The sequence below is a fragment of the Brachycentrus maculatus genome, unplaced genomic scaffold (genome assembly GCF_059751285.1).
Source record: "Brachycentrus maculatus isolate JH-2025_06_01 unplaced genomic scaffold, ASM5975128v1 h1tg000081l, whole genome shotgun sequence".
Taxonomy (NCBI): domain Eukaryota; kingdom Metazoa; phylum Arthropoda; class Insecta; order Trichoptera; family Brachycentridae; genus Brachycentrus; species Brachycentrus maculatus.
In genome coordinates this window covers 4286852-4314526 of record NW_028280835.1, presented here as the reverse complement: position 1 = coordinate 4314526, position 27675 = coordinate 4286852, and the positions used below count along the sequence as shown (strand labels likewise).

At 36.1% G+C, this 27675-nt stretch overlaps 1 protein-coding gene across 1 annotated transcript in view; it reads left to right on the top strand.

Annotated features, from left to right (window-relative positions):
* unc80 (unc80, NALCN channel complex subunit) overlaps window positions 1–27675 on the top strand; it is a 136937-nt gene that overhangs the window by 41465 nt on the left and 67797 nt on the right. Inside the window, exons 20-30 of the mRNA XM_088257457.1 lie at window positions 1446–1633; window positions 4149–4297; window positions 5233–5359; window positions 6095–6290; window positions 7510–7785; window positions 8420–8610; window positions 9061–9202; window positions 9395–9459; window positions 10689–10824; window positions 12173–12353; window positions 23356–23512. Coding sequence (XP_088113583.1) covers window positions 1446–1633; window positions 4149–4297; window positions 5233–5359; window positions 6095–6290; window positions 7510–7785; window positions 8420–8610; window positions 9061–9202; window positions 9395–9459; window positions 10689–10824; window positions 12173–12353; window positions 23356–23512 — 1808 coding nt within the window. The remainder of the gene's footprint in view (window positions 1–1445; window positions 1634–4148; window positions 4298–5232; window positions 5360–6094; window positions 6291–7509; window positions 7786–8419; window positions 8611–9060; window positions 9203–9394; window positions 9460–10688; window positions 10825–12172; window positions 12354–23355; window positions 23513–27675) is intronic.

Below are 27675 nucleotides of genomic sequence, written 5' to 3'. Positions count from 1 at the left end.
ATGTCTGGCTATCCCTTGTTTGGGTGGTCAAATAATTTTGTTTCATCATACACATAATAACAAATAACAAAAATGTACACTCACTGAACTTTCCCCTGCCAAGAGCACATTTTACACTATTTATTCATAAATTATATTAAAGAAAATTGTCAATGGTTTGCAATCAAATACAACATGGCCGAATGATGCGATCTATTTCATATCTACCCACTTCTATTATCCATTTATAAATGACTCTTTCATACTATTTTCAATGACATTATGGATAATGGAAGCAGGTTGTAAAACTTGATTGCATAGTAATTAAAGTTCTCGTGACCAAAAGAGGTATGTGTTAGGTTTTGTTTGATGCGTTTGTGCGTTGATTATAACCCGCATGCAAGGAATGGATTTACTCCGGTTTATGTCAATTTTATAATAATAACTTTATTCCTTTATATTTTTATAAGTAATGTAGTGGTTGCCAATGTAAAACCTGTTTTTACCTGTTTGTATTTAACTTCGAATTTTCATCAGTTTCCATTTTCACACGTTAATGAGAACATCTTTAGTTTTTAAAACTAGTCGTATTTAACCAGATAATTTATTTACAACATTTTGAGTGTGTCCAAATACTTGTTCACAAAATCTGGATTATCTCCAATTACAGGAGTTATTTTCATATTATTTTTTTTTTGACATCTCATCAAAGATGAAGAAGAATATGGAAGTCTGGGCATTTACGGGGCTGACGACCGTCATAGGCTGGTTTAAGTGATCACTTTACACACGTGTAACATTCACCAATTCTACCCATTATTGACAACCACACTACTCAAATTCTTGGAAGTTCTATATACATGAATCAATTTAGAAACCTTGTTCTCGAATCACTAGAACTTCACTAGAGACATCTATTGGCGAGATGTAAAGAAGCTTTTTTACTAAGCAGAAACTCTTATATTAGTATGTGAGGTCCGAATCCTGGATTATATTCACACACATGAGAAACGCCAGAAAATACCATTTTCATTTTTATTATTTAAGCTTATAATTTGACCAGATAATTTATTTCCAACATTTTGAGTGTGTCCAAATACTTGTTCACAAAATCTGGATTATCTCCAATTACAGGAGTTATTTTCATTTTTTTTTTGACATCTCATCAAAGATGAAGATATTCTTCTTCATCTTTGATGAGATGTCAAAAAATAATATGAAAATAACTCCTGTAATTGGAGATAATCCAGATTTCATTAGACCATCAATTGAGTTATTTTTCATTACACATGATTAATTTCGAAAACTATAGATGTTTTCATCGACAGGTGCTCAACATTGATATCTCTTCTTAGATTAGCGTTCATCTCATTTCATCCATCTTCCTTCTCTCGCTTAAGCTCCGCGCATACTATATAATATAGGTCCAAACCCTGACGACTGGTACAAGTAACATTTCGTTACAGACCAGAAGAGAGGAGGAAACGTCAAGTCACCCGATGCGACCCACGGAGGCTACGCCACCAACTTCGGGGCGGGTCTGGGCTCTGCAGGCGGGCCCAGCATGGAGGGGCAACTCATTCAATGCGTATTCAAGGTCCTCGTCACAAGATTGGTGACTGACACCAAGGATGTCAAGATTCAAGAAGATATTGTGAGTATACATATCGCTCACTCCTTTCAAGAACGTCAAAAATCAAAAAACTTGGTTTTTCAGGAGAAAGTTTTTAAAGTTTTAAAATATAATATAACGCATTAAAAATAAATATCAAGCCATTTATTGAACTTTTTACTGTGCAACAGATCTTTTTAGAACCTGAAGGTTTTTTCTCCATTTGAAAAATATTTATTATATTTAAAAAAAATAATTAAACAATACCTTTTCGTCAAAATGCAAAAACATCACTTTCTGCCCTGTAGCGGATAAATATTAAGTTAAAAGTATGCCTCTTTTGCTGGGATATAGTACATTTTCTGGGCATTCCGAAAACGTGCACAACTGAAAATTGACGATTTTTGATTTATGACGTTCTTCAAAGTAGTGAGCGATATCTCTTTATCTAAGCCCTTTGACTGGTTTGCTTGTACCATATACGGCAACAATAAAAAGCCTTTGCGGATTTGCCTGTGTCTGGTGCGAGCACCCCGGCAAAGAATTAGATCTAACTGATTTTACTGGAAGACTTCGAAAGTGTTGGCGTGATAGCTGGCAGTTTAAAAGACAGATATATAAAATATAGATGCGAGGATGTAGAACAGACAGATATTCGGATCTATAAGAAGGAAAAAGAAGAATAAGAAGTTTTTAATGTAGTAACGGCGGTAGTAGAAGATTATAATCGGGCTATGGACTAGAAATATTAATGGAAAACCTTTGTGTACATAGTTGGAATACCTTTGATCAGTTTTAAAATTAGTTAAATATTCCTTTAATTCAAACATTCAATAAAAACATTAAAAAATTATGAAATCTGGAAATTATTGTTATTTCTTGCTTTATAACCATGCATCATTTAACTTTATAAGATAAGACTAAAACATTGATTTAACCACTTTTATTTTTGGTACCTTACTCCAACCGGTTTCTACAAGCACTTTTTCTTCTTCAAGGATGGATATGTGCATGACATGGCGCTTGTCGAAATCGGTTGGAGTACTCAATATTTTTAATATATTGTTTTTTTTTACTTTTCAATATAATTAAACCAGAATTATATAAGTACTATTATGTAAATAGTAATAAGTTTTGAAATTTGATTGAGTTGGCACCATGCACATGTAAAAACTTTTGAGTGCAAAGGGTTAATAGCTCTTTTATGCAAAAATTTAAATATTTCATCACGGTAAAACCCATTATTTTAGACTGAAATCTTAAGTATGATTATTTTTTGACATCTCATCAAAGATGAAGAAGAATATGGAAGTCTGGGCATTTACGGGGCTGACGACCGTCATAGGCTGGTTTAAGTGATCACTTTACACACGTGTAACATTCACCAATTCTACCCATTATTGACAACCACACTACTCAAATTCTTGGAAGTTCTATATATATATGAACCAATTTAGAAACCTTGTTCTTGAATCGCTAGAACTTCACTAGAGACATCTATTGGTGAGATGTAAAGAAGCTTTTTACTAAGCAGAAACTCTTATATTAGTATGTGAGGTCCGAATCCTGGATTATAATCACACACATGAGAAACGCCAGAAAATACCATTTTCATTTTTATTATTTAAGCTTATAATTTGACCAGATAATTCATTTACAACATTTTGAGTGTGTCCAAATACTTGTTCCCAAAATCTGGATTATCTCCAATTACAGGAGTTATTTTCATATTATTTTTTGACATCTCATCAATTATTAGTATGATTCTTAATTATGAGTATGATTTTTTCAAATCAGTACTTATTGGTGGAACATAATACATGATTTTAATAATTACTAGGCAATTATAAAACGCTTAGTACCTACTTAGAATCAAGCAAGAGGGATTTTGTTTTTTTTAATCAGGACTCAGTGATGACACATAAGCCATGATATTAATAATTATATGGCGATTTTTAAAAACTCAGTACCTACTTAGGATCATACATCGATTTAGATAAGGATTTCGTTTTTATTTTTTTTTCAAATGAGTACTTATTGGTGAATGAAAATACATGATCAATAATTACAAGGTAATTATAAAATAGTTAGTACCTACTTAGAATCATACATAGACTTATGGAGCGATTTTAGTTTTTATTTTTATTTCAATTTAAATCAGTACACATGGTAGTTTTGAATAGCAGGCATGATTTTCATAACTAAGCAATTTTTGAAAACTTGTGCTTAGAATGATATGTATTATGAATACGCTTTGTTGAGTAAGCTTGCTTTTGACATTATTTATGAACAATTCACCTTTATTAGGGCAAAAAAGTGAAATCTTTAACAACAAAAAAAGTCATTACAAAAACGAAACAGGTAAGAGGAGAGCTTTTATTGTTGCGGTACTCTCTCTTAACGTGTCATTAAGAGCTTAGAATAAGCTCATAGAATAATTAATACGGCAATAATATGCGTGGTGCGTTTCCATGTGAACGTAGCCTAATGTCTGATGGCAAATATGAAAACTAGGATAGGTTTTCAAAAGCTCAAGCTCATGTGATATTGGTTGTAGGTTCTGTATCGAGACATTCGGCACCTCATGACCTATGTCAAGGAAGCTCACGGAGGAGTGTTCCGGGTCGTGGCTCTCAGCGGCCTTCTCGACTCTGCGGAGAGACCTAACAAGCCTGAATCCAACACCCAAACAACGAGGGTTATCAGGTATTATCACACACATATACATTCACACACGCACACACATACCTGATAATGCATAGGGCATCACATCAGATAGATACAATGTTAATTTGCCAATCCTGGACATCAACTCCATACAGAAGTTAACATTTTGTGTAGATAAATGTAATGTCCGCCTCCGTAGTGTAATAGTCAGCATGTTGGGCTACCATACTGGAGGTCTCGGGTTCGATTCCCAGGGGGGGCAAATAAATATAAGTGATTTTTTCAAACTAATATTTATTCAATTTCACCCTGAATATTACCTGTAGCAGAGGGCTGATCACCTTTCCTTCATGTGTTAACTATCTAGAAAACACTGCATTTATATGATGCAGTGCCCTATGCACCACCAGGTGCGGTTAAGGATTTTTTAAATGTAACTTGGAATGTAAGATTTTTGTAAGAACGGATTCTTCAGTTCTTTGGACACTTTGCATGTGGCAACGAGAATAGCCTGGAATGACTAGTTGTGATTGGTAGCCTGGAGGGGAAGAGAGAGAGAGAGAGGAAGATCCCCGCGCGATAGACCGATCAAGTTAAGGCAGCAACCTCAGTGGTTGGAGCGCTACGTGCACCGCAGTCAAGGGATAACTGGAGAAGAGTCATTGCTTCGACAAGGGTCACAACCCTCAGTAATGAGGAGGCCAGCTTGTGAAGGCCCGGCATTCTAAGAAATGTAACTTCTTTCACGGCGTTTATATTTGATATTTAAACCGGTCGTCAATCTGTACTATCAAAAAATTTAAGTAACTGAAAAATAATTATTTGTTTTCTACCATGTAAAGTCAGGTTAACAATATCCACGCTTCAAATGGAATCCCAGTAATTTTTAACATTATTTTTCAAGTTCTTTTTATTTCTTATTGAATACTCCATCATTGTATAGATTATAGATAACTTTATTATATCTTCTTTAGACACATTCATCACTCGGAAATAGAGGAGAGGGAATCGGACACGGGAGCAGACAGCAGTTTTGTCGTGGAAGACAAAAGCAACAGGAAGTTTTTGTTCAAGAAAAGGAGCACTTCATCCACATGTGCCGTACGTATGCCTAATTATATATCTATGATACTTAACCTGTTTTTTAATTAAATCTACTGAGCTTAGACGGGAAACTTTTAATGGACTTACAAGCTAGTAATTCAACATGTGTATAATTAGTTCAACATGCCGAGATGCCAATTTGTTTACCATGACCACTCCGGCAAGAGTGAATGATTTAGAAGAAGATTGCAAGTAAAATCAATAAGTTCCAACGATTATCCAAATATGACAAAGATTTTATAGGACAAATATGACTGAGATTGTTTCTTTCGTATGCTTAAATTGCTGAAGACTTAATGCACTAATGGGCTTTCTTTACAAAAGTGTGTACAAAATTAACAATATTTTTCTCAAATATTGACCGATTTTAATATTTCTTTCTAGTATTGGTGGAGAACATTCACTACTTTGAGTTTAACAAACATTTTTGTGATGTTTGACAATCGCTTCCAACATAACTTTTGGACGAATCCGACATTGTAAGGGCGAAAACAACAAGATTTTACAAAAAATGTAATTAGATAGAAATCAATTAAATTTGATTGATTATGAAGATTATTGAGGAATCGGAACTTAAGAAATGCGCATGCTGGAACACAAGCTCCCAGCTCGACCACCACAATATACTAGCATCATCGTCGGTATATCGACGTCTGCCCTTTTGACAAAGTATACCAGAATTAATATATCGATTCTCTGCACTCTTATTGATTTATTTCATTTTGCTTTCAGAGCCTGTTGGAGACGGATGCGTGCGATGACAGCAGCAAGGCCAGCCAGAGTCCACTGGGCAACCTGCGCAAGAAGCACGCCGGCATCTTGCACCCGCTCACCCCTAGGCAGAGCGAGCGCGCGCTGTGCGCCATGGGAGAGTCCACCACCTCCAACAAGTCCACTTCTTCCAAATCCAAGAAGTTTGGCGGGATTGGTAAATATCTTCTGCAGACGGAGAAGTCTAAACTGGCAATACACAATGGAGTCTGGAAGTGAAGCATGGAATTGGCAAAAGAAGAACGAATACTTTCGTCCTTCAGTCTACTGACTAAATGCAGTTGAAATGCGATCTGTCAGATCGTACGGCAAAACGATGGATGATAGATGTCCCAATGGTGAAATAAAGAAAGTATGCAAAGGTTGAGATAAGCATTATCGATTAAGAAAGGTGTGTTGAGATGGTTAAGACACGTGGAATGAATGAGTGGAGAAAACTTGGCTGGATCAAGTATGTCAAATACTTGAGTGTGGTCAGGTTAGGAGTCAGAATAACCGGCGGATATGTATAAGGAGATGCATGAAGTGGACAGTCAAAGTTTGAACCTTATATGGCCGTGCGAAATTAGGAATAAAAATAGTTTTTGTACAAAAATCGATAAAATTACTAAAGGTTTGTTGAGATGGTTTAGACGTGTGGAACGAATGAGTGAAGGAAAAACAGGTAAACAATTTTATGAGGCGAATATAGAAACATGATCAGAGAAAGACCTTGCGTGTTAATTCAGACAGAACTGTTAAAACATGTTTGTATCCAAGAGTATGAAGCTCCATACTGGGAATATCTTGGGTAGGAGCATAAAATAATTGTGTCGCTCATTTCAGAACCATTTTAAAAAAATAAAGAATAAGTCGCATCACGTCTTTCAACCACCCTGTTTCTCTTCGATAACAGACAACATGTGAAACATGTGTGTATCGAAGAGTATAGAGCTCTGTACTAATATCTGTCCTTTTGTCCGCCTCCATAGTGTAATGGTCAGCACGCTCGGCCACCATACTGGAGGTCCCGGGTTCGATTCCCAGGGGGGGCCAAATAAATATTAGTGATTTTTTTACTGTAATATTTATTCAATATAACCCTGACCTGAAGTGGAGGGCTGATCACCTTTCCTTCATATGTTAATGATCAAGATAACACTGCGTTTATATGATGCAGTGCCTTATGCACCATAGGGTGCGGATAAGGGTTTGAATTGAATTGAATTGACTAATATCTGTACAGAACCTCGTGTAATTGCCAAGAATAGTGCACATGAATATCCTGGATGAGAGCATATTCATTTTGGCAGATTTTTTAAAAATAAATAATGAGGCACAATACACCTTTCAAGCACGCAGTTCCTCTTTGATTAATAATTTGGTCATCCTTCCAGTAAAATGGTTCCGCAAGCCGTACGGCTCCAGCTCCTCGTCGTACGGCGACTCGGACTCGCCGCCCGGCGAGACGCCCGTGGCCTCGCTGGTGCGCCAGGCGTCCGTGGCGCCGCCCGCGCGCGGCCGCCTGTCCAGCGCCGCGGCGCCCGCCGGCTCGCGCGCCGGCCGCACGCTGCGCAGCGCGCGCCGCCGCGTGGAGGATCGTCTCGGCCGTCTCGGCCTGCGCAAGATCGGGAAGAAGAGGGATGGCAGCATGGAGGAGACGCCCGGAAATTGTAAGTTATGACAAATTCATATTCTTTTTACCCTTACCTTTCCCATACTAATCATTCAACAATTACACATAATCTGAAGGGGGGTACCAAAAGATCCCAGTTCATATTTGTATGGAAATCGTAGTACGCAGCTTGTGGCAAGTACCAACTCACTTCCAACTGAGACATTGACGGCACGTCTGTTCCAACGCGCCGTCAGGCAGCGACCGAATGAAGGGCCGAAAATTGGATCACACAAAAGCCTAGTCTAGTTGTCTCGTTCACTCTAATAAATGTGATATTATGGTAATACCACATTTTGGTTGGTTGGAAGATATTACTTTTTAACAATAAGCCCGCCAATGTACTTATTTATTTTCTGTATGGGAAGTTTAAATAAATAAATGAATACCACATTTATTAGAGAGAAAGAAATAACATGCGCTAGCAGACAAAAACTTAATGTGCTGATATATAAGTACATACACCTCCCGGCACCGACTGATGTGTATAACGTGATCACTTAACCAGCCTTTGACAGGTCAAAAGCCTTGTTAATACCCAGACCTCCATATTCTTCATCATCTGTGTTAAAATGTCGAATTATAGTATCATTGTCATTTGACATTTGTTTTTTTTATATTTCTAATTCCAGATATGAGCCGTCGCAACTCCTTCGAGATGGGAGACAGCACAAGAGAATCGGAGGTGGTTGTCCTGAAAGAGAGGAAACTAGTTCCATTGGAGCCAGTTTACAGCGGGATGCTACGCTTCTCCTTTTTACTCGACACCTGCCAACCCGGCTCCATACCGGACCCTCACCTGATGGCTGCTTTACTTGATTTGGTAAGGAGGAACGCATTTAGCTATAATAAATTTTGAAAGTGGTTGATTGAATCAATCTCCTTCTTCTTATTAAAGTATCATGTCAGGTCCCGCCGACGTTGACTATCGATAAAGAGTAGGTGTCCCTGTCTTACGTAGTTCTAAACATCACCTCAACTATTCTGATTCCCTTCCAATCTTGTATATTCCGGAGCCAGGAGATCTACCTGCTGCCCTTGTTACCTTGTTGATCTTCTATTAAGTGAAATAGCTTGTACTTCTCTCGTCTAAGCACATGCCCCAGAGGACACACCACATATGCAACCACATTTTGAATGCCTCTAACCAGTTCATAGAACTGATCTTGAGGGTCCGTATAAGTATTGACTAAACATAGCACCTAACCATTCTTTGCTGAAGTTTTAGATTGAAGTTGTCATCACAATTGAATTGATTCTTTGGTCATTTTAGCCTCACACTCCAGTAGTCTCCAGGGCCTGCATGTTGTTGGAGTGCGCCCATTTGGTGCATTCCTGCAATAAAGGACAGTGGCCACAGTGGATGAAAGTGGACATGCCCAACATACGACCATCTGTTCCAGTGCCAGGAAGAGGTAAATATTATCACAATCAATCTTTATCCGCGATTGGCATACAGTTTGTGGCAGTGCGGCAATCAAAAATGTCACTGGGCATTAGTTGTAAGCACGTCCGTTCATGTATGCCCATACCACTTTGAGGAATGTTTTGTTTGGACGATCATGTACTCACAAACAGATTAATGTGTGTCTTTTAACTCTTTCCAGTTTCATCACACCCTGGAATAAGAAGGCTGAGGGCTGCAGGGAAGATGTTTTATCAGTGGGGAGAGGTAAAAACCATTTCCTTCATCAAACACATTCATGATGGATTTTACACTTTTTGGGATATTCCATTTATTTAGGAAACCCTTTGTGTGTCTTGTTGGTAGAGTTCTTTTTTACACGTTTTTACTTATATTCTTTTAACACAAGAAATTAAAAAAAGTAAAAATAAAAACCAAACATTCAATTTTATTATTATAGTATTTTTAGTGCCAAAATTAAAGTTCAATTGACTCGTATTATTCATGTAGTTAACCTGAAATTAATTATGTATAATTTCTTTCATTACCGAAAACATCCACTAGTTCGTTGAACTGCATGAAATACTCTATCTTCAGGCAGGTGTGCCTGCGTAAAGGATATATAAAACTAAAAATCAAACAATCTTTTAACAAATGGCTTTTATGGTGGGTATGTAAAAAATGAAGATACAAGCTTAATGGCAGTGATAATTGAACACAATTTTAAAATAGGCAAGTTCCCGAGTAATAAAAAAGCAATAATATTTTCAACATAACAGTTTAAAAAAAATAATTACACATTTATAATTGCGAAACCAGGCAGTTGCTCTAGTACTTGGTACTGTCTTGGCACTGGTTACTTAAGTATGAAGAATATTGTGTGGTTTACCTAACTTAAAATTTAGCCACGAAACCTTATAAACTAGATATCGTTGTTACTGATTCCCGGGACGCAACTGCTACGGCGTACTCACGGTCGTGCTAAGTAGCCATAGAGTGCGTGGGGGGAGAATGAAGCGTAGAGAGCGCGGGATGCTCCGGTATAGTCGTCGCAAAAGTATGGCAGTGTGGCCCGTGGTGACATGCCTTCCGTATTCCGCCGAAGGTCCCGTGCCGGTAGCGTAATACCGCTCATGCGAAATGGAAAGATTATTCCATACTGATTTAGAAATCAGCGCGCAGACCCAGCCACGATGTAGCTGAATCTATATGATTTAAATTTTAAGATACACCTGGTGAGCTTTTACTTTGTGATACTAATCTCTTCATTACACGTCTCTTGATTGTTTAACCATTCCTTTATTTTTCATATTTGATCCATATTTGTATTTGCCCTAAAAATGGTCAGATTTGTATGTAATATGTATTTGAATTGTTACTCTTTCTACTGAGGTAGGTACTCCGTATGAAATATAGATTTTTTCACTTGTCTTATTTTAAAATTCAACCACCAAATATAATATGATACCAACACAAATACCATTTACTAATCGCAGGCCATTGCTGGGAGGCTAGAGGAGATGATGCATGAAGACAAGCAGCACGTGTCGCAAGTCATCTCCATGGTCACGGATCCAGAGAAACAAAAGGAGCTACTGCAGCAAGACGAAGAAGAAGATTTCCTCGATGAAGGTACCATCCGCCATCATGAAATTAGCTAATTAGACAATTTGGTAGGTTTACCAGTGCAGAAAGTCTGATGGGTTTGCTTGTTCGTTTAGGGACCTACTCGTAACTGAGTCACAAGTCTTCTTCATCTTCTTATCCATCTTATTCGTCATTACTGAGGGTTGCGACCCTTGTGGAAGCGATGACTCTTCTCCAGTTATCCCTTGACTGCGCTGCATATAGCGCTCTAACCTCCGAGGTGCCTGTTGTTGCCTTAACTTGATCAGTCATCATGTGGGGGTCTTATTCTCCCTCTTTTCTCTTCCAGGCTACCAATCACAACCAGTCATTCCAGGCTATCCTTATTGTTACGCGCAACATGTCCAAAGAACTGGAGAATCCGTCGTTTACAGAAATTGGCCGGAGTCAAACCATTCAAGTGTAGTCCCTGGCAAATGGACTCGTTGGTGCTTCTAGCTGTCCATGGAATTCGGAGCATGTGCCTCCAACACCACATTTCTATTTTTCTCCTTTCTACCGCTTTTATGGTCCATGTTTCAGCATCATAGAAGAAAATTACAATACAATACACAGCAACTGAAATTTTTAAAATCCTTCTTATTCTTCTTTTTCTTGGTGTAGGCCTTGTGGTCTGTTTTTAAGAGCGATTAGCCTCCTATGACGTCGATTTCCAGCTGTCAATCCATCTCTTTGGTGTTCTGCCCGGGAGTCGTCTACCTTGGGTTTGGCCGTACAGTGCAATGTGGGAGAGTCTGGATGGTTCCATTCTCCCCACATGCGCATACTATTGTCTCCTTCATTGCCTTCCCCACCTAACGACATGTTCGATCTTGCATATATCCCTCGTTCTGCCTCGTAGACTCTTGCCAGATATGCTTCTTAAGGTGGAGACTGACCGAAGCATTTCGTCGTAGCATAATGTCCTAACATCGCTCGCGGTGAGCATTACCGAGCATCCGAAACTATGGATGGAGCTCTCGGCTCGGTGTACTGACTGCCTGAATGCTCGCATCGTAACGTGTTACGTTACGACGAAATTCTCCGGTCAGTCTTCACCTTTAGAGTCTTCATTTCTGACACTCTTAACGCTTTTTTGTGACTACTGCTTTCGATCCCAACTGTGTCTGCTCTACTTTCGATCCCACATGTCATGATGGGTCACACACAAGTTTTGTAAATTTAGATTTTGCTGCCGTTCTTCGTCTCAGGATTTTTCCATATAGAATTTTGTAGACATCCTGAGATGGCTGCAGCCTTGTTTACTTGCCCCATCACTTTACATCGCAGATCCGTTTGACCACACAGGTCACACAGGTCACACAGGAATAAAAATTGATTTTAATTATTCCAGCGAGCCTTCAGTTGGCCGGGGGGCCGATCGGAGCCGAGTGCCCGATGGCCCTGCGCCTGGTGGCCTGCATCCTGCTGCTGGAGATCACGGCCTTCCTGCGGGAGACCTACCAGAACCTGCCCAAGGCCAGCTCCAGGGCGTCGGTCAAGGAGCGCCCCGCCCCCTGGGAGAGGATTTACAGGTCGTTGGTACTTATAAGGAGCCATAGATGTATTCATGTTGCTTTCTCTCTCTCCCGGAATGTCTCTTTCTCTCTCTACACTGCGGCTGTCCAGTGCCCACGCTCGGCATATCTCAACCAAAACCACAAACTACAATCTTTATCTATTATCTATATAAATATCAAGTCCATCACGACTAGACCCACGCTAACTCGAAAATTCGATCCAACCTTAAGGGACCAGCTCTTTTGACCGCAATGGCTGCGCCAACAGTTAAACGTAAGAGCAATACTTAACTTTGCCCATGGCGGATAGCGTGCTTCTTGACAACTGCTAAAATATTGTTTACCAACAGGCATTATGAAATTGAACATATCAGAAGTATGACTTTCTGTTTTCTTTATTTTTCATAGTTTCCAAGTTCTAATGAATTGATCAATTCTTGTGACAACTGTTTTGCCTAGCGAGGGCATTTTGAAGCTGGGCCAAAAGATGGAACTATTTGAGATATGCCGAGCTATGATTGTTGTAAAGGAATCAGTGGTTTCCTTAGAGAATTTGTCAAATGCCCGCAATTTAAAATTTCTATGGTCTTCCACACGCAAAAATATAACGTTGCCGCCACTAGATATCATTGATGAACCGGATGGTCTGCCATTCATGTTTGCAAATCATTTGTGTGTGTATATCGGCCATCTTTTTTAGCACTTGTGTGGTGACATTGCATCATTTTCCTTGACAAATCGCTCACTCCTTTCAAGAACATCATAAATCAAAAAACACGATTTTTCAGGAGATCGTTCTTAAAGATTAAAAATATAATATAATGTATTAAAAACAAATATCAAGCCACTTATTGAACTTTTTACTGTGCAACAGACCTTTTTAAGTAAAACCTGAAGGTTTTTTCTCCATTTGAAAAATATTTAGCTTATTTAAAATAAATAATTGAACAATACCTTTTCTTCAAAATGTAAAAACAACACTTTCTGCTCTGTATCGGGTAAATATTAAGTTAAAAATATGCCGCTTTTTCTGGGATATAGTACATTTTTTGGGCATCCCGAAAACTTGCACAACTGAAAATTGACAATTTTTGATTTTTGATGTTATTGAAAGGAGTGAGGGATATGTGGTTTGATTTGCTATTTGTCATTGGATTCTTGTTCAACTGACTAAACGTTTAAAATAATTCACTTTTCCAATACATTCAATATTGAATTTTTGAAGTCTAAATTTATCTTTTGAGAAACTACTGATTCGTAACTGGCCTTGCATCATTCTGAATGTTCCAGCCAATTGTATCGACTATTTTGCGCTGACAAGTCTGGAATTAACTGATATTGTACGAAAGAATAAATTATTATTTATTTTTAACTAAACCGACTATCTACAGTACTACAAAACTTTCTCGATGTTTGATCGGAAGCAAGTTCACAGTTGGTCTGCTTTGCAATTATTTCTTTTATAAATTTTACTGAGAAAGCTTTGTACTATGTAGAAGTTAAAAATGTACATTTTAAAGGCACCTTTTCACAAAATATATACAATTCAATTCAATACCGGAATACCTCGCTTAATTCTGTTTTGTTTAGCACTTAATATGACTCAAATGTAGGAATTACTATTCTCCGAAACATGGCTAACTTTTTATTATTTTGAAACTGATTATAATTACTTTAACAAATGCATCAAAGTTTTTGAACTCTTGGACAATATGGACCAAGCTAATAATCCAAACAAAATTAGTCCCGAAGAGTATGGATGACATGTTTCATACATAATTTAGATTCTGTCAAATTCATTTAAAAAATAGGACTTATAGTGACATCTGTGATTTTTTTATAAAGCTTCTTGACATTTTCGAGTATAGTAAACCTTCCTATAACGTTGAGATAGGTACCATGTTTATCAATGGGAACGTTGTAGGGGTTAATATTTTCACTTTCCACTCTTGAGGTTTATCTAGAAACGAAAATTCTCTATGAATAAGAGATCAACCGCATTTTCACCCGCTAAAAAAATGCTTTTTCTAGTAAATTATATTCTCTCCATGTGTTTAAAATCTATGTAAATTTCCATTTATTTTGAAAAATTTTATAATATCTGAACTTTCTCAATACTTTTTTAATTCACTCAAGAAATGTCAGTTTGACAGTTGGCTTCTGTTAAATTGCTATTATTATCATAATACCTGCTGTGAATACAGAAAAAAAATGTTGATCATAGCGAAAGACCGAATAGATTATGAGTAAGTATTTTTTGTTTTTAGTGAGTATATATATGCATTTCCACACAATCATAAAAAAAAACATTATTACTTCACTAACCGTAATTTTCTCCTTATCATTTACCTATTCTTATTTTTATTTTATTTTTATTATCTTTATATCTTCTCTCAGTTCTAATGACTGACTTCTTAATTAATTCTATAGATACTAAATTCCAAATAGACGAACGAACTTTTCATACCGTTAACGATACAAATGCTATAATAGATCCAAACCCTGACAATAGCTTAATTATATTGCATATGAATATTCGAAGTATACGAAAAAATTTTGACGAATTCATAGTAGTAACAAATAGTTTTAATAGACTGGACGTGATTATATTGACAGAAACTCACTCATCATATGATATCGATTACCACATTCCGAACTACACTTATTATGCAACAAAAAACATCATCAACAAAAATAGCGGAATCGCAATTTTCATAGCAAATACACATAACGTTATTGATTTCGAAGAAATAATAATAAAAAATGTTAATATCCTAAAAATTAAAATTAATTACAAAGGTCACATTAACAATGTTTTAGCAATCTACAGAACTCATTCTTCATCGATAACAACATTCATAGAACATTTAAAATGTATCTTAATCAATCTCAAAAATGAAAAAACTTTTTTATTAGGTGACATAAATTTATCCATCGACAGGGAATATGACTGCAATAATAAACATAATTATTTGAATACTCTAGCGGAATTCAATTTCACATCATTTATTAATAATCCCACTAGAAACATTCAAGGTCAACGACCTTCCTGTATAGACCATATTTTCTGTAACGCACTCGATTCTGATAATATAACAGCTGGCGTTATACACACCTCTATTACTGATCATTTTACAACAATAATTAAATACTCATATAACCTACCGAACACTCATATAACGAATATAAACATACCAAATAAAACCTCTTCAGCACCGGCATTAAATAATTCACTTTTAAATAAACTTAACTCCGAGAAATGGGATGAATTATTCCAATGTACCGATGTAAACACATGCTTTAAATTATTCGAAGAAAAATTTTGTCATATCATGAATGCCAGCAAATACCAAACCTTCAGAAAAAAATCATCAAAATTCAAACCAATAAAACCGTGGATTACGCATGGACTTATTGTGTCTATAAGACATAAAGAAAGTCTAATAAAAAAAATTAGAAAAAATCCCGAAAACGAAAGCCTAAAAAAATATTTTAAACTGTATAGAAAAAAACTTTTTTTTCTCATCAAAAATACCAAAGAAAAATATTACAAAACAAAAATAGATTTTGCAGAAAATGACAGTAAGAGAATGTGGAATATAATAAATGATATAATTGATAAAAAACACCCCCAGCAAAAAAAAATAATGTACCTCTCAAACGAAAATTCACGAATTCATTGCTTAGAAATGCCTCACAAAACTGCTAATATGTTTAATAATTTTTTTGCCAGTGTTGGTAAAAATTTAGCGCAAAAAATCCCTACTCAAACTAATTCCGATATTTTCAAAACAGATACTCCAACTTCCAATAATATATTAGCATCATTACAAATAACATCCCAGGAGGAAATTGAAGAAATCATAACAAATATGAAAGGAGGATCTGCCCCGGGATACGACGGACACTCTGTTAATACATTAAAATTCATAAAAAAACAAATCTCTAAACCTTTGACACACATCATAAACCTTAGCCTCACAACCGGTATATTCCCTTCAATTTACAAGAAAGCCATTATCATCCCCATCTACAAATCTGGAAATCCAGAATCAGTCACAAATTACCGACCTATATCTCTCATATCAAACATAGGTAAAATCATTGAAAAAATCATTAAAAAAAGACTGTCCACTTATGTAAATAAATTTAATATAATCAATGAAAACCAATATGGATTCATGGAAAAAAGAAGCACACAAGATGCAATTGCCAAACTATCATACATCATCCAAGATTCTCTCGATAAATCACTCAACTGTATAGGAATTTTTGTCGACCTAAGAAAAGCTTTTGACAGTATTTCTCATGATAAACTTCTATTAAAACTAAAATCTGTCGGAATTACGGGTAAAGCCTTAAAACTTTTCCAGAGTTATCTTCTCGAAAGAACCCAAATTGTCAAAATCAATGAAGCCTATAGCCAACCCCTTACTAGTAATTTCGGTATACCTCAGGGTACAGTGTTAGGCCCTTTACTATTTATCATCTACGTCAACGACATATTTCACCAAAACATCAGCGGTAACATAATATCCTATGCTGACGACACCGCAATAGTTATAAACGGACCCAACTGGAATACCGTAAATGATCGCGCAAATAAGGACATGAAAATCCTAAAATTCTGGTTTGACAATAATCTATTATCCCTAAATACAGATAAAACATTCTTTATCCCATTTTGTATCCATAAACTCAAAATACCGACAAATATAAAAATTACAATTCACAATGGTGACTGCAGGGATTCAAATTGCAAAAACTTATGTTCTGTTTTATGTCCAAAAAAAGAAATAAAATATCTAGGTGTTATAATAGACCAACATTTGAAATACCATAGTCACATTAATGAACTAGTAAAACGAATAAGAAAATGCATATATATATTCATTAGAATCCGAAACATACTAACCATCGACAACCTAAAAAGAGTTTACTATGCTATCGTTCACTCACTACTACAGTATGGCATTATTGCATGGGGAGGCTCATACAACAACATACTGAACTCAGTGAAAATAGTACAGAAAACCATAATTAAAGTCATCTTGAAAAAAAAAAACATATTTCCAACAAAATTATTATTTAAAAAATTTCAAGTCCCAAATATAGAATCCATTTATAAAAAAACCGCAGTTTTTCAAATACTAAAGGGTGACAACTATTTAAATTTAACAAAGAATTTATCATCGAGATTATCAAACGATTTTTCTATTCCAAAATGCAACACCAAGCAATTTCAGCAAAACTTCAAATATTTGGCAATCAAACATTTCAATAAACTCCCTAAAGAAATAAAAAAAATAGATGATATAAAAATCCTCAAGAAAAAAATTAAAGCTCTATACATTTAAATCTTTAAAAAAATATATTAAAAAAACTATTATATCTTTTATTATATAACATTAAACCACGAGTGTAAGTCCCTTTCCAAGCACAAGAGCACAGACTCTTTTATGGAGAGGCACAGCGAATCGAAATATAAAAGTTCTACATATGTATAAATGATTCAAATGTTATTATGTTATAAATAAAAATGTAAATATATTAAATGAATAAAAAAAAAAAAAAAAAAAAATCATTTTTCAATTCTTGATAATATGAAAATTAAATAAAAAATACTACATGAAAATGTCTAAACACGCAATAGGTATATTAAAAATTGCGAAAATTCATGGCATAATAACAACGTAGAACGAAAACGTGTTACATAGCAGGGATACATTTTTCTTTCGTTAGTTTTGCAATTTTGATTATTGCGGTTTGATTCTAATGACGTTGCAAATCGTTAGTTTTTCTTGCAATTTAAATGTAGATATATAATTAAAATGTAACATTGTTTTAAAATCACTATAAATATTTTATTTTAACTTAATTATAATGTCTACCGGTTTCGAAGCTAACCGTTTCTTTATCAAGACGTATTAATACTAGTATTAATACTGATTAGTATTAATCAGTTATAAAGAAGCGGTGTAGCTTCGAAACCAGTAGACATTATAACTAAGTTATAATAAAATATTTATAGTGATTTTATAACAAAGTTACATTTCAATTATAATATGGAAAATCACAAAGTTAGTGCTTCAAATATAAATTATAAAAGTAGATAGTTCAATTCCTTACTTCTTTAAAGCTCATTATCTTGTTCATTAAAATAGCCAGCAAGTAAAAGCAAAGAATTAAGCGAGGTACGCTCCGTATATCACAAGAAATAAACACTTCATTTTTCTATTTCAACATAAACCGATACTAACCGATACATCAAATTTTAGCCCATGCATTCGAAGACAGAAAAATACCGATAGTTTTAATTCCAGACTTCCCGTTCCAGTTTATCTTTCCATCTCCCATGGGCTTAGGTGTTGTCAAACATAATGCATCATTGCCTGAGAATGCTTATGACTTTTTGACGTTTTTAAGTGTTTGAATTTTGACTAATTTTGTGTCTACCAACTACACAAAACATTAATGCATCCCTCTGTATTGTCTAAATGTGTTTCATCTAAGAATATACTAACCACACTGTCACATCAAGAGACATATTGCACGTAGCTAACATGTCAATGAGGAAAGCTAATGGACTTGGGAAAGCAATCGGAGGAATTTTTTACCAGACCAATTTTAAAATATCAATGTTGCTTGTCGAATGAAATAAAATGCTAAATAGCTAATTAGGTAAATGTCCGCCTCCGTGGAGTAATGTTTACCGTGCTTAGCTACCATGCTAGAGGTCCCAGGTTCGATTCCCAGGGGGCGGTGAAAATAAATATTATTGATTTTATTCTCTAATATTTATTTAATATTATCCTGGACTAGTCCCTAATGTGCAGGAATGGTTGATTACCTTGCCGTCATGTAAGTAAAGATCAAGATAACACTGCATCTATACGATCCAGTGCCCTATGCACCATTGGGTATGGATAAAGGTTAGAAGAAGAAGAATAAGGTAATACCCTATTCTTCTTGGTGTAGGCCTTGTGCCCTGTTTTAAAGAGGGATTAGCCTTCTGCGATGTCGATTCCCAGCTGTCGATCTATCTCTTTGGTGGTCTGCCCGGAAGTCATCTACCTTGGGGTTGGCCGTGCAAAGCAATGTGGGGGAGTCTGGATGACTCCATTCTCCTCACATGCCCATACCACTGTCTTCTTCGTTGTGTTCCCCACCTAACAACGTCTTGGATCTCGCATATTTCTCTTATACTGGTGTTCCTTATTCTATCTCGTCTTCTTCTTTGCCTTCCCCACCTAACTACTAAATTAGTAAATAATTCAATTAATTATCCCTTCAAGTCTGTTCGCTTTCCATCGTTGATATACCACTGTTGCAATGACATTCATAAAACTGGCAAGAACATCACTAATATGCCACAAAGCTGAAGACATGCTCTTAAAAAATGCAGCCATTTTTTTTCAAACACGGATGGGTACCTATCCCCGTTTTATATTTTATCTATGGTTATGCATTTTGAGTTCAGAAACAGAATAGCAGTGCTTTCTATATGTCTGATGCTAAGTACCCGCTACCAGATACTCAACAAGCATTTGTGAATGAGGACTTATGTCTAGAGGAGTATATAGAAAGAATTGCACAATTAATGTCCCAGCTTTGTGCATATTAGAACTGCACACAAAATCAAAAACAATTTAGAAGTTAAACTTTAACTAATCTAGTAAATAAAACTTAAATTGATTTTTTATTTCCGTGTAATATCAAAAGGTAATTATTAAATAGGGCAGTATCAAATTTTCATATATTTGTAATTATCAAATGAGTAAATTAAAAAAGAATAATCCATTATGAAAATAAATTAAATATGATGGTTTAAACTTTAGATATTTGAACGTCTATGCAATTTACAGTTGTTACAGAGTCTACAACGCAATGCATAACTTACAAAAAATATATTACTTCAATACCCAGTACAATACATGACCTACATACAGGGTGGCACAAAATTAATTACTCCATCAGAAGATGTTTTAATTTTTGGAAATGGCGTTGTACGTCGATAATGTTTGAAATTTATAAACTAGACAGCTGCGGCACACAAACATATTTAGAGTGGCGCGAAATTAATCATCCAATTTTATAATTTAAAAACATTTTTACTTAATAAAAAAAAAAGATTTTTAGGAATGGAAATCTTTATTTGCGCTTTAACATTTTTTTGTTAAATGGAAAAGATGATATCCGTCAAGTGGCTGCCGCCAGTGATGATTCACATTTGTGCCCGTTTTATCAATCTGTTTGTATACTGCAACTGTGTAGTTCACAAATCGCTCACTCTCTTCAACAACCTCGTATTATATATCGAAAATCGTAAATTTTCAGTTGTGCATGTTTTCGGAATGCCAAGAAAATTTACTACATTCCAGCGAAAGCGGCATATTTTTAACTTAATATTTACCCGCTACAGGGAAGAAAGTGTTGTTTTTGCATTTTGAAGAAAAGGTATTCTTTAATTATTTTTTTAAATATACAAAATATTTTTCAAATAGAAAAAAAAACATTCAGGTTTTACCTAAAAAGATCTGTTGCACAGTAAAAAGTTCAATAAGTAGCTTAATATTTATTTTTAATACATTTTATTATATTTTACTTTGAAAAACGATCTCCTGAAAAATCAAGTTTTTTGATATATAAAATGACGTTGTTGAAAGGAGTGGGTGAAATGTCAAATATGATTGACGTACGACACCATTTGCAAAAATTATAACATCTTCCGATGGGGTGATTCATTTTGCACCACCCTGTACCTTGAGCCAATTTTGATATTGCCCTATGGATCGATTTTCAATGAATTAATTTTTAAGTTCCCCAGTTTTATCAATGCTAAAATGTTGGAATCAAATTCTGCCTTGATTTGGCAAGGTGGTCATAATGCTTGCATTTCAAGGTACATGCATTCCAGACTATCGAACCTTATGTGTTGTCACTTTAAATCCCTTCCTGTGTGTTTTCAATGTTTCGATGTTTATACGTTCATATATCACTTGAGAATCGTAAGTATGACCTCTGTTGTGAAATATTTATATTAAACCCCCTAATTTTAAAGACTAAATTTGTTTTTAATACATGCATACTAAATATTGATGTTATTTGAATTTATTTTGAAAAATTGGCAACATACCACACATTTTTTTGCAGTATGTATTGGACTCATAGCTAATAAATCAAATTACATATTTGTATGTATGAAATAAGTCTAAAATCTCAAATATCTAAATATTTCCTAAGATAATATTTTTAAATAAGTAAATGTAAAAATCATGTCCGCCTCCGTAGTGTAATGGTCAGCACGCTCGGCTACCGTTCTGGAGGTCCCGGGTTCGATTCCCAAGGGGGGTAAAAATAAATTTAAGTAATTTTTTCACTGTAATATTTATACAATATTACCATGGACTGGTAGCTGAAGCGGAGGGCTGATCACCTTTCCTTCATGTATAAAACGATCATGATAACACTGCGTTTATAAGACACAGTGCCCTATGCACCATTGTGGTGCGGATAAGGGTTTATTATTATTATTATAAATGTAAAAATTAAATGTAATGTAAATATTCCCGCCTCCGTAGTATAACGGTAACGGCGCTAGGCTGGAGATCCTGGGTTCGATTACAAGGAAGGTCAAAATAAATTTAAGTGATTTTTCACTCTTAATATTTATTTAATATTACCCTGGACTGATACCTGAAGCGGGGGGCTGATCACCTTTCCTTCATGCATTTTACATTTTATATTTTGAATTAATCTGTAGAGTACAATTGATCACCTTGCCTTGATATTATAACGATTATATTACATCATTTTGATTCGATGCAGTACCCTGAGCACCATTCGAGTGCGGAGGAGAGCCAAAAACAAATGCAGTATATTGCCATTACTTGCATCTATATTTGATATGTATGAACTAAAATCGCTGTCAGTAAATTTAAAAGATTTAAAATACTCTCTTGTATCATATATGTGTTACAGTAAAAGTAGATTACTCAGTAAGAGTTTAATCTGATTCGGTAAAGTCGACTCTTGTTGTCGAAAGTGCCACACTCACACAGAACGATGAATGATAAGGAGAATGTTATATTACCATACCACAGAGTTACAATGCTTTTAAAATACAAAACAGAGTCAACTCTCCCTAACAATCTACTTTTCCTGTGACATATACACGAATTTCAATACATAATTTCATACAATAAATACTTTTATCCCATTGAATGAATGGACTCTATATTGATAATAGCGTACACTACTCCCTCATGGTTTGCATGTCTACGTGTGTATCTCAATTCATGTGTTCCCACACACCATCAAAGCTGTTGATAATTTGTGAACAAAGAAAGTTTAGCTGATATTGATCATTTGAAAGTAGTCACTTTGAATTGTAAAAAATACCACCAGTGGGTAAGAAAAAAATTGTTGAAAGTCAGCAACACTGTGAAATAACGCCATTGGTAACATAAACCAAGCTAGAACACAAAATGCCGAACCCTCTTCTAGTGGAACGGAAGGTCTGTTGATGACAATCAACAGTCCGCCTTCTCCGGAGCAGTTTAACGAAGTTTTCTCCCAGCAATGAGCAAATGCTGAGAAGTTCCTGATTTGCCCACACTAGATTATCCCTCCTGTTCCCAACACAGATTCAAATAAAACATCTTTATTTAATTAGAACAATCAAAAATCCACTTAGTGATCTTTAAACCTTGTACATAATAAGCAATGTAAATAATAAATGCAATTCCCATCTAAAAAATATCCTTTGTACTATAATACACTCTTTAATAACTAGTACTACTGAAGCGCAGAACTGATCACTCTATTTTCATGTAATTAGCGCTCAAGATAACACTAGGCTCTGTGAGTGAGTGGTTAAATTCACCAGGAGTACAGAAACGGAGGACTAGTGTACGGTCAGAAGTGTGAATGTGTCCCTGGAGAAGGATGAATGCGCTAGCGGCGTGCCCGAAGTGACAGAGGGATGTAATGTATCACCTTCCGTAAACTGGATCAGGGAGGCGAACCGGAGATGGAGCATGGCCCTCTCCAGCATGGGCCACTCGCAGGCCTCTGCCCAGTCGCTGCAGTCCATCGCGGGCGACGCCGACCGGAAGATCTCCTTCGTGCTGCACGAGCCGGAGAACGAGTCGGAGGGGAGCAGCAATGCCACCGTAAGTGTCATCACACTACTCCTACACAGGCATGAGCAACAAGGATGGAACTCCACACACACATAGTTTCCTCAACTTCCATAACTTCCAACTCACAAAGTGTCACACTCACATAGAATGTGTTTATTATTTAACGTCTCCATCGCAACACAGTTCACACTCATATGGAATGTATTTATTCTATAATGGCTCCTTTAGCCACAAAAAGTGCTATACTTTACATAGAAACTAACTAACTAACCATCACGCCGCTTCCCCACAGGGGTAGGCAGAGAGAATCGAACGCCACACCACTCTGTCTTTGCAAACATTCTTCGCCTCTTCTACATTCATACATCTCCTCATACATACTCGATTATTACGACTCCTGACCCGGTCGCTTTCAAGTATTTGACATACCTGATTGTACCAAGTTTTCCTTGTAAAGACATAGAACATGATTATTCTGTTATGGCTCCTATTGCAATACAAATGTCACTTGGAATCTATTTATTCTAGCACGGCTCCTATTATGACATAAAGTGTCACACTCACATAGGTATTATTTTTTTACAAGGCTCCTGTTACAATACAAAATGTCACACTCAGTTGGAAAAGTAGCAGGGCTCCTATTGCGACGCAATATGTCAAACTCATATAGAATTTGTTTAATATTTTACGGCTCTTATTGCAACACAATGTTGTCTTATTGTCACAATCGCATAGAATGTGTTTATCATATTACGGCTTCCATTGCAACATAAAGTGGCACACTCACATAGAATGTATTTATTCCAGCACGGCTCCTATTGCAACGCAATATGTTGACATATAATTTGTTTATTATTTTACGGCTCTTATCGCAACACAAAGTATCACAATCACATAGAATGTGTTTATCATTTTATGGCTTCCATTGCAACATAAAATGTCACTCATTTAGAATAAATTTATTGTAGCATGGCTCCTATTGCGACGCAATATGTCGAACTCACACAGAATTTGTTTATTATTTTACTGCTTTTATTGCAACACAAAGTGTCACAATCACATAGAATGTGTTTATCATTTTATGGCTTCCATTGCAACATAAAATGTCACTCATTTAGAATAAATTTATTGTAGCATGGCTCCTATTGCGACGCAATATGTCGAACTCACACAGAATTTGTTTATTATTTTACTGCTTTTATTGCAACACAAAGTGTCACAATCACATAGAATGTGTTTATCATTTTATGGCTTCCATTGCAACATAAAATGTCACTCATTTAGAATAAATTTATTGTAGCATGGCTCCTATTGCGACGCAATATGTCGAACTCACACAGAATTTGTTTATTATTTTACTGCTTTTATTGCAACACAAAGTGTCACAATCACATAGAATGTGTTTATTATTTTTTGGCTCCTATTGCGACACAAAGTATCACACTCAAATAGAATGTGTCTTTTTTTCTTAAAATGCTCCTGTTGCAATACAAATTGTTGCACTCTCTTAGAATGTATTCATTCTAGCACGGCTTCTACTGCAACATTATGTCACATTCACATAGAATGTGTTTATTATTTTATGGCTCTCATTGCAACACAAAGTATCACACTCGAATAGAATGTGTTTTTTTCTTACAAGGCTCCTGTTACAATACAAAATGTCACATTCTCTTAAATGATATTGCAGCATGGCTCCTATTGCGACGCAATATGTCGCACTCGCTTAGAATGTATTCATTCTAGCACGGCTACTATTGCAACACAATGTGTCACACCCACAAAGTATTTGTCTATTAGTTTACGACCCTGTTACAATAAACTCACATAGAATGTGTTTTTTTCTTACGGACCCATGTATCTTATTGCAATATAAAATTACACACTCACTTAAAATGTATTTATTGCAGCATAGCTCCTATTGCGACACAATGTGTCATACTTATATAGAATATGTTTATTCTTTTACGGCTCCTATTACAACACTAGAATGTATTTATTGTAGCATGGCTCCTATTGCGACGCAATATGTCACACTCGCATAGAATACGTCTATTATTTTACGGCTCCCATTGCAACAAAAAGTGTCACAACACATAGAATGTGTTTATTATTTTATGGCTTTCATTGCAACATAAAGTGGCACACTCACACGTAATGTGTTTATTCTTTTATGGCTCCTATTACAACACAAAGTGTTTTTTTCTTACAAAGTTCCTATTATGACACAAAGTTTTACACTCGCATAGACTGTGTTTATTATTTTACACACGAAATATGTATTGCTACTTCATCGTCTCTTCTATTGAACTAGTACCATTTTTTTTTCGGCCAAACCCATTCTTTCAAGGTATTTTTTCAGTTTACAGTGTCTATGTTTAAATCGTGTGCCTCCGTGGTGTAATGATTAGCCTGTTTTACTACCGTGCCAGAGGTCCCGGGTTCGATTCCCAGGGGGGGTTAAAAATAAATATTAGTGATTTTACACTATAATATTTATTTCATATTACCCTACACTGGTTACTGAAGCGGAGGAGTGATCACCTTGCCTTCATGTAAGTATCAATCAAGTTATCACTGCGTCAATACGATGCAGTGCCCTATGAACCATTGGGTGTATTCCTAACAGGGTTAGAAGATTATGGTGCCTCGGTCGGCCTGACAAAAGTATAGACGGCCGTGCAACAACATGACGTCACCACGCCGTTAAAAGTAGTGACAACGCGAAGTAGATCCTCTTTCGTCCCAAGCCACTGGAGCGACCTGACCTACCTTCAGTTGCCCATTTACCATACCATTTCGTCATGACAAAAATTTAGTAACATTTTAGTAATATTTCAGTGAATATTATTATTATTATTATTTTATTGGAAGGAAGAACAACAGTTACAATATATGATACATACAGAATACAAAAAATAAAATCATGAGTACCAATTATAGTTCTTCACAACTATGCATAAAAGAGGTCTATATAAAGGAAGAGACATGAGACAAGGATGGGATAAAGAGAAAAGGAGGTGGCAGTGATAGGAAAAGAGTAAAGAAGACAGGGAATAGAATTACTTTTTTAGGTTTATAAGATTTCGAACAATTTAGCTTTAAATTTTGAAAGATTGGAGTAGAACATATCAAGGTGGGTACAACATTCATTAAATTTCCCACAACTTCGATAAATAAAGGATTTTTTTTAATAGTTCTTTGATGGTGCTGGATTATAAAAGGTATGACTATGTCTATTGATTCTAATTGGACAGTGAAAAGGTATCTGCTCAAGAAGATAGGGGCTCTCAGTCATACTATTTATAACTTTATACAAAAAACATAAATCTGATATCTTCTTCTTCTTCATCTTCTTGCTCAATGCTGAGCGTCGTGGTCTTCTGGAATGTCAGGCACTTGGTGCACAAGTCCTCTCCATTCTTCCCGGTCCTGGGCCAACTTGATGGCAGCGTTTAGCGAGGATCCGGTTAATTCCTTTATTTGGTCTGTCCATCTTGTTGGAGACCGTCCTCTTGCCCGCTTGCCTTCAACTGTACCTGTTACTCCCAGTTTTTCAAGACTCTTCTCGTTCTTTCTGGCGATATGCCCAAAGTAGGACAGAATCCTTTTCCTGCAAGTCGTGGAGAGTCTTTCTGTCACTGACAGTTCGCGGAGAATGGAGACGTTTGTGCGTCTTGCAGTCCAAGGAATGCGCAGCATCCTCCTCCAGCACCACATTTCAAACACATCCAGCATATGTCTTTCCTTTTTCCTCAGTGTCCATGTTTCCACTCCATACAGCGCAATAGAGAATACAAGAGATTTCACTAGACGGGTTTTCGTTTTCCTCAGTATGGACCGATTTTTCCATATCTTCGCCAGACTAGACATTGCTGATTTTGCCATTCCAATTCTTCTCCGGATTTCTGCTTCACAGCCTCCGTCTTTAGAAATGAGTGCACCTAAATAGATAAAGTCGTCGACTTCTTCATAATCCCTTAAAGAATTGTTCCTTATCAGGGTGCCGAATCGGTCGATGACAAGAACCTTGGTTTTACTTTTGTTTATTTGCAGTCCTAAATGCTGGCTTTCTATTTCGACTCTATGGAGGAGTTCAGCCATTTCGTCCTCATTGTTGGCTATTAGCGTTGTGTCGTCTGCGAACCTTATATTGGAGATCTTTTTGCCCCCTACTGATACGCCACCTTCCC